At 35.7% G+C, this 12,020-nt stretch overlaps 1 protein-coding gene across 2 annotated transcripts in view; it reads left to right on the top strand.

Moving 5' to 3' along the window:
* The window catches only part of MMRN1 (multimerin 1), a 93,979-nt gene that overhangs the window by 52,094 nt on the left and 29,865 nt on the right, over nt 1-12,020 (top strand). The window contains exons 5-6 of one of the 2 annotated variants that reach the window (XM_010860148.1): nt 6,644-6,745; nt 7,784-7,954. In XM_010860148.1, the coding sequence (XP_010858450.1) occupies nt 6,644-6,745; nt 7,784-7,954 (273 nt within the window). Of the gene's footprint in view, nt 1-6,643; nt 6,746-7,780; nt 7,955-12,020 lie in introns of both variants that reach the window. The other variant, XM_010860147.1, reaches the window with a different exon arrangement.

The raw sequence follows: 12,020 nt of genomic DNA, 5'->3' as shown, positions 1-12,020 counted from the left end.
AGTACTCCTGGAGGAGGAAATGGCAACCCACTCCAGTGTATATGTTATTTATATTATAAAACTATATACCAAATAATATAAATCATAACACAAATCAGTCATTGTATCATTCAAATAAATTCTAAGCAATTTATTAATTTCTATAAATTTTGATGTGCTCTTTTTTTTTGGCATGGATGACACCAGCTAAATGATCTCCCCATCAGAGATATGATTTAATATAGGCAACTGCCTCTGTCTGTTTTAAAGACTTCTTCATCAGATTTAGAGCCATGAGTGACATGAAATCTCAGTAAGTTTATAATTTCTTTTAATATCAATGGTATTGCCACGTGACTGAATTATCTACTAGACACCACTGAGTTAACAGTGATTGCATTATGTTTTTTCATTATTTCTGTGTGTATTTTTAAATATTCAATACATTTATTATTAACTAAACCATAAAAATTCTTATAGGAATGTCCTATTTAATCAATTCATAGAGCTCAGCAAACATTTAATCAAACTTAGGGCATCATAAATCAAGGTGCTTAAACATTATACTTTTGAGTTTTGTCATAAAAATTTCATTTTCACATAAGTTATCAGAAAATCTGTATTTTCTCATGTAATTTCTCCTGTATTAATTTTTGTGTTAAGTAGTATCTGTAAACATTTTTCATATCTAAAATATCTTTTATCAGTTTTCATGTTATTTTCAGTTTAAAAGGGAAATAATTTTTTCCTTATAAAGTTAAAAAAAGATTTAGAATATCATTTATGAAAACCAATTCTCCTTTTCCTTTCTGTAAAAAAAAAAACAAAACCTTGTTTTCCAAATGTTAAACATAAAACTGATCTGAATTTCATGATGATGTTAAAAGTTCTAATTTTTTCTAAAATTCTTATTTTATTGAATTTTACTAACATATTTGATAGTGTTTTTGAAGTTTTTTATTTCAAAGGCTTTACTTTACTTGAAAATTTTTATCATTACAAAAGCTTATTTCAGGAAACTAATTGGTGGGTTCTAGTGGTAAAGAACCCACCTTCCAAGGAGACATAAGACATATGGGTTTGATCCTTGGGTTGGGAAGATCCCATGGAGAAGGAAGTGGCAACCCGCTCCAGTATTCCTGCCTGGAGGATCCATGGACAGAGGAGCCTGGCAGGCTACAGTCCATAGGGTCTGAAAGAGTCAGACACGACTGAAGTGACTTAGCACACATGCAATTTCATAAAGTTCTTTAATATTTTTCTCTTGATCACAAATTAATTTTAACAGAAATTAAATGTCATTGAAGACAAAAAAAGTCTAGTAATTTTTAATGATACAAATTTAGATCGTTATTTGAAGTCTACATTTATATATTAAGTAAAAACTGATGGACTTCTGTGGTTGTTGAGTGGTAAAGAACACACCTGCCAATGCAGGAAAGGAGGATGTGATCCCAGGGTCAGGAAGATCCCCTGGAGAAGGGAATGGCAACCCACTCCAGTATTCTTGCCTGGAAAATTCCATGGACAAAGGACCCTGATGGGCTACAGTCCATGGAGTCAACAACAGAGTTGGACACAACATAGGGACTAAAAAAAAAACAGTTCACTAATTTGTATTGAAAATCAAGTGGATTTTATTTCAAAAATACATATTATATTTTAAAATATAATTTATTTTTGATATTGATTTGTTATTTTTGATTTTGATATCTTATATATCAAAAGATGTTCCAGACTGATATTTGCACTGTATCATTAGATAATCCAGGACTTGGCTCATTATTGATAACATTTCTATTTTTTTCTAAGGTTCAAAAAATTCCCACTCATGATATCTAAAATACTTTGAAAATTTAAACCTTTGTCTTTTTTCCAGTGTTTTTAATAATTTATTATAAATTCGTAAATAATATTTAGTAAAATCTATGTACTGTGGAAAACTCTGAAAGAGATGGGAACACCAGACCACCTGACCAGCCTCTTAAGAAACCTATATGCAGGTCAGGAAGCAACAGTTAGAACTGGACATGGAACAACAGACTGATTCCAAATAGGAAAAGGAGTACGTCAAGGCTGTATATTGTCACCCTGTTTATTTAACTTATATGCAGAGTACATCATGAGATACGCTGGGCTGAAAGAAGCACAAGCTGGAATCAAGATTGCCGGGAGAAATATCAATATTTCTCAGATATGAAGATGACACCACCCTTATGGCAGAAAGTGAAGAGGAACTAAAAAGCCTCTTGATTAAAGTGAAAGAGGAGAGTGAAAAAGTTGGCTTAAAGCTCAACATTCAGAAAATGAAGATCATGGCATCTGGTCCCATCACTTCATGGGAAATAGATGGGGAAACAGTGGAAACAGTGTCAGATTTTATTTTTGGGGGCTCCAAAATCACTGCAGATGGTGACTGATGCCATGAAATTAAAAGACACTTACTCCTTGGAAGGAAAGTTATGACCAACCTAGATATCATATTCAAAAGCAGAGACATTACTTTGCCAACAAAGGTCCATCTAGTCAAGGCTATGGTTTTTCCAGTGGTCATGTATGGATGTGAGAATTGGACTGTGAAGAAAGCTGAGCACTGAAGAATTGATGCTTTTGAACTGTGGTGTTGGAGAAGACTCTTGAGAGTCCCTTGGACTACAAGGAGATCCAACTGGTCCATTCTAAAGGAGATCAATCCTGAATGTTCATTGGAAGGACTGATGCTAAAGCTGAAACTCCAATACTTTGGCCACCTCGTGCAAAGAGTTGACTCATTGGAAAAGACTCTGATGCTGGGAGGGATTGGGGGCAGGAGGAGAAGGGGACGACAGAGGGTGAGATGGCTGGATGGCATCACCGACTCGATGGGCATGAGTTTGAGTGAATTCTAGGAGTTGGTGATGGACAGGGAGACCTGATGTCCTGCGATTCATGGAGTCGCAAAGAGTCAGACACGACTGAGCAACTGAACTGAACTGAGCTGATGTATTGAGAACAATTAGTATGTGCTAGAAAGTAAACTAAAGTAAGCACCAAACAATTTAGAAATTCTAACTACTACATAAATCACACCTAATAAGAAATTGTGTGTGTGAGTGCTCAGTTGTATCCCACTCTTTGCAACCCCATGGACTGTAACCCACCAGGCTCCTCTGTTCATGGGATTTTCCAGGGAAGAAATCTGGAGTGGGTTGCCATTTCCTTCTCCAAAATAAGAAACTGATGTCTGTCAAAAAATCGATATAGTACATCGATTAAGGAATCTCCTTAAACTAATGAATCTGCCTGTAATGCAGAAGGCTTGGGTTTGACCCCTGGGTCAGGAAGATCCTCTGGAGAAGAGAATGGCAGGCTACTCCATTCTTGCCTGGAGAATCCCATGGACAGAGGAGCCTGGCAGGCTACAGTTGGTGGGGTCCCAAAGAGTCAGACACAACTGAGCGACTACCATTACTATTATGTAGTGCATAAAACGGACCCAACAAATTACTAGTTGTGAAAACAGTTCAGACGTTATAAAAGGAATTCCATTGATCATGTATCCTACAAGATATATCTTTTATCACACATACACAATTAACTTGGAGTAATTTAATATTGCAATTTTTTTAAACTAAGTTGATCAGTTATTGTTAAGTTGTATCCAACTCTTTTGCAACCCCATGGATTGTAGCTTACCAGGCTCTCTATCCATGGGATTTCCCAAGCAAGAATACTGGAGCGGGTTGCCATTTCCTTCTCCAGGGGATCTTCCTGACCTAGGGATCAAAACCATGTCTCCTGCATTGGCAGGCAAATTCTTTACCACTGAGGCACTAGAGAAGTGCTTATGAGTTATTACACTTTGTCATAATATATTTTCCAGTATGTATGGCTGTATTTCAATATTTTAATAATTGCTAGGTCACATTGGTGTATACTGACTGAATACAGGTTTGGAGTTAGGGCTTTGTGGGATGTTACCAGATAACAGTGAGGTGCTATAGCCTAGGCTTTGAGTGGAAAGGCCCTTTTATTTCTGAGACATACTGAAATTGTCAGTGGGCTCTAGATTTGATTGCTGGGTAGGTGGCTCAAAGACTTCACATGCACACACTTAGGAACCTCTCTTCGGGGATTGTGTGTCCTAACACTGAGAATAGCATTATCTATAGTAGGGAATGGGAACTGTGAAAACCACCCTCCACATCCACCTCACTTCACTTACTCCTTATAAAGGTCTGCTTGTCTATGGAATGGTAGGAGACTAAAGGTTTTAATTCACTTACTAAATCAAGTCTTTAACATGTACTCTTGTTATCAACAAAGCTAGTGGTTGTTTAAAAATTTCTGAAGATTAATCCAATTGCAATCTGGATTGCAATTTTTAACTTAAAAACATCTGGTGTTTTCTTTAAAAAAAAGAAAAAAGAAAAATCTGGTATTTTCTGCCTTATAACATTGACTTTATTTATTAGAATTAGAAAGTTTTGAAATTTGTTCTAAATTAATGGTTCTTAACCACAGTCATGCTTTTAAATCACCTGCAGAGTTTAAAGAACTATATATACACATTCTCAATTCCCCAGAACAGCGCTACGATTCATAATCTTCAGACGGGGCAAGGGTGATGGACAGAATGTTGACACTTGGTTTCAAAGTTAACAATCACTTCTGATTTCCATCCATAACAAAAAACTACTAGTCTAAAGAAATGTTAGGAAAAAAGAAGAAAAGCAAGAACATAATATGCTTTAAAAGTTAATAATAGAAAAATAAGTTTGAAGAGCAGCTGTGTTTGTATGCTACAAAATATGTGGTCTTTGTTTTCACCGTAATCACACATCGCTTCCCAACAAAATGCTCTACCTACCAGGTTGTGGCGTGCATTCCAATGCACCAGCTCTTTTTGTTCTCCTATGATCTGGCTCAGAAAGGTTAGCAGTAAAAAAATGAAAAGACCATTTGTTCATTTTGCTAAACCCACCTTTCCCTTTTGCTATAAATACAAGGCTATATCCAGAACACTCTTGCACGGCTAAGAGGAACGGGTAAGGTAGTGAGGTGGAAAGTTTGTAAGAATGATTTATCTTGATAGATGGATTTAATTCCAGTGATTCACAAACTTCAGTGTGCACTGGAATCAACTGGAGAGCTTGTTAAAGCACAGATTTTTGCCTCACTCCAGGGTTTCTTAAATTAGCAGGTCTGTGGGGGGTGCCCAGAAGTTGTATTTTTAAAACTCCTAGGTGATGCTGATACTGCTGATTCAGGGACCCTGGTTTGAAAACCAATGCTTTACTCTTTAGTAACACTCTTAAGTAGATAGATTTTAGCTGCCAAGAAAATGCTTTATTACATCTAAGAAGGTATCTTGATTTTTAAAATTATATAATTATTTAACACATATTTCTATAAATTAATTTGAATTGGGGCTATAATAATTTTACTGCTAGGATCTAGCATAAAGTTAATACTCTTCACCACCTACCATGGCTCCCAAATGCATACACTTTTCCCCAAGCTACATATTGTCTTCTTCCACCAAATAAGTTAAAAATTATGCCAGGCTATTTATTAATCAGTGGAGAGAAGAAAATCAAAACAAAAACTCCGGACATGAATGGAGATTCATTAATTTAGCTCAGTGCCCTAAAGAAAGCAATGCAAAATTTAATCCAACAATAGAGACTAAGTGAAATTAGCACCAAATATATATACTTTCTATGAAGTAGAGATGATTTAGTATTATTGTCACAGCGACATATCCTTATGGAGAATAATTAACATATGCCAGAAGTGCAATTTCATTGGTACATAATTTCACATGGGAAGAAACACAGTCAGATACCAAACACTTGTTTTCTCGTGTCTGACATTCAGACCTCAATGAATAAATTTGTTCATTAGAAGTCTGAAAGTTACAGACATATATTACTTGATGTGTTCAATATTTTTAATAAATCTTCCTCTAAATTGTTTTCCCCAGTGAAAAATTATATTCCCATTTAAAATATTGTTTGATTCGTGGGAAAAAAGAAGCAATGTTTTAAGAGAGTAAATTTATTTTATAAGAATTTCTATTTTTCTGAAATTTCACTGATTTTACTGCTTGGTACCCTTTAGACATGCCCTGTAATGGTTTGCTTTTACTTACAGTGTTTCTGTTTTGAACCTATGTATTTCTTAAAAATCTGGGGAAAATCCATTTAAGTGGCACTATTAAGCAAATATTCTCTTAGTAAAGCACTTGTAGCTCTCCCTTACTTTCAAGTGGCCACCAGTTGGAAATTGCTTTGTTAAGCAGACCATCTTTGAGACAGTCCACTTAAAAAGTTGCTACAGCTTTTAACACAGCTGAGTTTAAGGTCCCCTCAATTATACTAGCAGTATATATCCCCAAGTTTACACAGCTTCCCCAAACTATCATCCATTTTAAGTTACAAGGAAACCTGAATAATTTTACTTTTTTCAAAGAGAACTAGAATCTTGCACTTCCAGTACCAATAATATGGTACCAGTGTGGATGGGGGCAGAGCCGCTCACTCTGCAGTCATATTGGACCATGACCATCATGCTTCAGTACATGTGAAAACGCATGTTAGCCACATTGCTGCTCAGGACTGGAAAAAAATGAGGTAAACCCAGTGCTTAACTCTCTCTCTCTTCTCTTTTTGCTTCTATCTAGCCCAGGAACAAAAGCAGCTGATACACAGCAAACAGGCTGAAAGTCACGCGGCTGTTGGCAGAGGAACATTGGAGCAGCAGCCCCAAGACTGTGGTGACCCAGGTCACAGATTGTAATTACTATTGTCCCTAACCCAATCATTGTCAACTCTATTTATGAAGACTTACAAACAATACATCACTTGCCTGTCAAATGTTTGATGATGACACATTAACGTACCTCTTGACCCTTTTCTACTGCTGCTGTGTATTAGGTGAAACTGAATGAATTGCTGGTTCCCAGCATGAAAGGAACATGTGTAATTATTGGAGCTGTCTGTACAGACACAGAAGGGAATAGAAATGCTGTCACACTAGGTTGTAAGGAATTCACAGGTTTTCAAATTTAAATCACATTATTGTCCTCCAAAGAGTACAATTATGGAAGAACTTTGGCATGGATGGAAGGACTCGATCATTTTAAAGCAGCTGAGAAGCCTTTCTTCCCTTGTTTGATAAGACATTGCCAAGGTGTATTGATCACAGACTAGGGCAAAGAACTGTGGCCCAGAATCAACAAGAATATCATGTTGATCTAAAGTTGGCATGTCACATACTTTCTCATATTTCTAATAAATATTTCACCATTCCTTTTAGGCTTCATCTCTTAGAAACATAAAGTTGGTTACTGCTAAAAACATCTATGTTTGGCATATATCTAGTCATACAAAACAAGGCACTCAAATTGAGGAATCTGATTTAAGGGAATCTCTTTAAGAATTCAGGTGAATATAGCTTATAAACTGTACTCAATTTTTGTTAAGGGGTCAAACTTCAGTATTTTCACAAAATACAATGAAACCCTCCTTGAATTATTGAAATCACATGTAAAGTTATGGAAAGTATCATTGTTTGATAAAGTGATTCTAACCAAATTCTGAATCTCTTTCTCTCTCATGATTTGAGTGGCTTTTTACAAATTTCTTCCCCTAAATAGCATAAAATTTAGGATGCCATTTGCCAAGTGTATATAATCTATATTTTCAAATATGAAGCACAAACATGGTTTATCTGAATTACCACACAATCTATCATGAGATTTGAGTGGTTTTAAATATGAATTTTTAAATGTTTCCTATTTTCTCATCTTATATATCAGCAGTGACACAAAAAATGACTGACCAGATGAACTACCAGGCAGTGAAACTAGCCCTTCTGCAGAAGAAGATTGACAATATTTCTTTGGCCGTGAGTGATGTAAGGAGCACATATTCCTCACTAGAAGAGAAAATCAATGAAGACAAAGCCGGGGAATTTAAATCTTTTCTAAAAGGTAAAAGTAAATTATTCATTTAGTTGAGACAGAAGGCAAAAGACTCATTTATCTTTTCCCACATCATTTTAAGATCTTTTCTTTAGATTGGAAGGTAGAGAATTCTAAAACAGATTTTTTGGGGGAATAAGATACTTTAAAATCCCTTAATTTCTGAAATAATGTGAACCATCTAAATATATTTTTACTAATACAGACAAATCTTTGACTATTTCATCTGACCTACTGACATTGTGTACCTAGTTATAGCCCTATCTGTATTCCTTTATAGTTAAAATGAGCTATACTTAATCTGCTTCCATTGTGGTTTCCAGTTCAAGATAAACATGCAGTTCAAGATAAAGATGCAGTCAAGGGAAGCTTATCAAAGCACATAGATCCATGAATGTCTTAATATTGATAAAGATATTGAGAATAAATCTAAAATATATTATTACCCCAGAAACTAGCTCATGGAATATAATCAATAAAATATATTCTAAATTCCATCAGGTCATTATTCATAGAAATCTGAGTCAGTTTTGCCTGAATTTTGTGCTCTTGAATTAGCAGTCTCTGTTTCTTTCTGGAGGATCTGCAGGATAATCCATTTCCTGTTCATTTGAGTTGTTAGAATTCATTTTCTTGCAATTGTAGGATTGAGGGTCCATTTTATTGATGACTAAATTTGTTCTCAGCTTCTAGAGGCTACTGCATTTCTTGGCTCATGGTCTTCTTCCTCCATTTGCAAAAGCCAACTCAACAGCTGTTGAGTCCTCATGGCAGCTCTCAGACCCACTCTTCTGCCTTCTTCCTCATTAAGGACACATATGATTACACTGGACCCATCTGGATAATCCAGGATAATCTCCTCATTTCAAAGTTCTTAACCTTAATCATATCTGTCAAGATGCTATGGAAGGTAACATATTCACAGGTTTAGGCGATTAGGGACTGAACATCTTAGGGGCAGCATTATTCTGCCTACCAGAGAGTTTTATGCATAGTGAGTAATTGGTACGGTAGCAATACAATAGGACCCCTTGATAATTTCAATAAATCCAATCTAAGGGGATCAGGGAAGGCATCTACAAAGAAAAACCAAGTCAACTGATAAGTAATGGATCAGGAGGACTTAATTTGGCAAAGAGATTTCAGGTAGACCATGGATATTCTAGACATGTGTTTTGGTTACTAGGAGCATCTCAATTCACTGGGTTTATTGTATGTTTCCAAGTTTCAGGATTACTTGTCCTTTCACTTTATTTTGTACATAAAAAATATGCACTGTGCATCCCATTTCTACCACTCATGTTATTTTTTTTTCTATTTTATGTGGTTCACAAATAAAAGAAATAAAAAGGTGAAGATTTCCATATCATTTACTAGTACAGAGCCATCATTATTTTTTCAGTCATGTAAATTATTAGTGCTATTAACCAACTGAAAGAAAGACTCTGTCTTACATTTCTGGTATGTCCCCTATGGCTAAAACTCATAGCAAGCATAAGAAAGGAATATATTTTCCCTGAAGTGATAGCATGAGAAAGAAGTTAAATAGAAACAGTACACAATCAACTATAACCATCATAATAAAATTTGTTTAACAAAATTTAGTTATCATAACCTGAGAGAATTAGGCCTGTCAACAGCCTTTTGTGAACCTACTAACAAAAAAACTGGCCCTGACACAGGAAAAATATGCATTCATAGTAACAACAACAGTCCCTCTTCAATAGGAGGCATTAATTGTGAGCTGAGCCCAATCAATTAAAAGAACCAGAGGGCTTGCAGTTAATGAATGTTCATACAGGGAACAAGAGCTAAATTCACCCCCAAGGTACAGCACTTTCCCAGCAAAACCATGACCCTTCTCTCACTTACACTACATCAGACCGAGAGGCACTGCTTTATCTGCTAGGAGCTGGAGAAACTGTTTAAAATCAAATGCCCCAACACTTTTAGAGTTATCTAAATGTTATGAATAGACCATGTGTTCACAGCCACAGGAGGGACATGCCAAGATATCTGATATCAGATATATCTCTTAAGTTACCATATACAATATCGAATTGTTAGGAAGTAGTAGCACATTGAGTCACATGAAACAGAATCAAACTACACTGAAAATGATGTGCTCCCTCAAATATTGACATAAGGCATTTTGACATATTTTTGCAAAAGTTAGATTCTTGCACAGATGTTTCTATAGTAACAAATTATATGAATATTATCTGAAAAGCTTGTTTTCCTGAAACAAGTTTTTAAAGCTAATAATCTGTTTGATTCCTTTTCAGACACTAGCTATAATTTTTACCCTTTACCCAATGTAGTTTTCCATTAAAATTTTAAAGCATGAATTGTTACTTTTATTGTTTATTTTTTTCATAATTACTTTGTTCAGGATTCTGTACTGAATTTTATACCTATTTACAGTGTTTTCACCTATTTTCATTCTTTTCCTGATTTTCAGATCATGCTGCTTTCCCTGTTTAAAATCTGTTGTTACTGTTGCTATTATTCACAATTAATAAATTCAGTTACACTTAAGTTTTATTTTACCTTGTCAATATTTTTTTTCTTTTTAAATTAATTAATTTATTTTACTTTACAATATTCTATTGGTTTTGCCATACATTGACTTGAATCCACCATGAGTGTACATGTGTTCCCCATCCTGAACCCCCCTCCCACCTCCCTCCCCGTACCATCCCTCTGGGTCATCCCAGTGCACCAGCCCAGAGCATCCTGTATCATGCATCAAACCTGGACTGGCAATTCGTTTCACATATGATATTTTACATGTTTCTGTGCCATTCTCCCATATCATCCTGCCCTTGCTCTCTCCCACAGAATCCAAAAGACTTTTCAATACATCTGTGTCTCTTGTGCTGTCTCACATACAGGGTTATTGTTACCTTCTTTCTAAATTCCATATATATGTGTTAGTATACCATATTGATGTTTTTCTTTCTGGCTCACTTCATTCTGTATAATAGGCTCCAGTTTCATCCATCTCATTAGAACTGATTCAAATATATTCTTTTTAATGGCTGAGTAATATTCCATTGTGTATATGTACCACAGCTTTCTTATCCATTCATCTGCTGATGGACATCTAGGTTGGTTCCATGTCCTGGCTATTATAAACAGTGCTGCGATGAACATTGGGGTACACATGTCTCTTTCGATTCTGGTTTCCTTGGTGTGTACGCCCAGTAGTGGGATTGCTGGGTCGTATGGCAGTTCTATTTCCAGTTTTTTAAGGAATCTCCACACTGTTCTCCATAGTGGCTGTACTAGTTTGCATTCCCACCAACAGTGTAAGGGGGTTCCCTTTTCTCCACAGCGTCTCCAGCATTTATTGCTTGTAGACTTTTGGATAACAGACATTCTGACTGGCCTGAAATGGTACCTCATTGTGGTTTTGATTTGCATTTCTCTGATAATGAGTGATGTTGAACATCTTTTCATGTGTTTGTTAGCCATCTGTATCTCTTCTTTGGAGAAATGTCTGTTTAGTTCTTTGGCCCAGTTTTTGATTGGGTCTTTTATTTTTCTGGAATTGAGCTACCAGAGTTGCTTGCATATTTTTGAGATTATTTGTCCATTGCTTCATTTGCTATTGTTTTCTCCCATTCTGAAGGCTGTCTTTTCACCTTGCTTATAGTTTCCTTTGTTGTGCAGAAGCTTTTAATTTTAATTATGTTCCATTTGTTTATTTTTGCTTTTATTTCCAATATTCTGGGAGGTGGGTCATAGAGGGTCCTGCTGTGGTTTATGTCAGAGAGTGTTTTGCCTATGTTTTCCTCTAGGAGTTTAATATTTTCTGGTCTTACGTTTAGATCTTTAATCCATTTTGAGTTTATTTTTGTGTATGGTGTTAGAAAGTGTTCTAGTTTCATTCTTTTACAAGTGGTTGACCAGTTTTCCCAGCACCACTTGTTAAAGAGATTGTCTTTTCTCCATTGTATATTCTTGCCGCCTTTGTCAAAGATAAGGTGTCCATAGATGTGTGGATTTATCTCTGGGCTTTCTATTTTGTTCCATTGATCAATATTTCTGTCTTTGTGCCAGTACCATACTG

The sequence above is a fragment of the Bison bison genome, unplaced genomic scaffold, assembly GCF_000754665.1.
Source record: "Bison bison bison isolate TAMUID 2011002044 unplaced genomic scaffold, Bison_UMD1.0 scf7180017864464, whole genome shotgun sequence".
In the NCBI taxonomy this organism is placed as follows: domain Eukaryota; kingdom Metazoa; phylum Chordata; class Mammalia; order Artiodactyla; family Bovidae; genus Bison; species Bison bison.
This window is presented reverse-complemented; position numbering and strand designations above follow the sequence as displayed.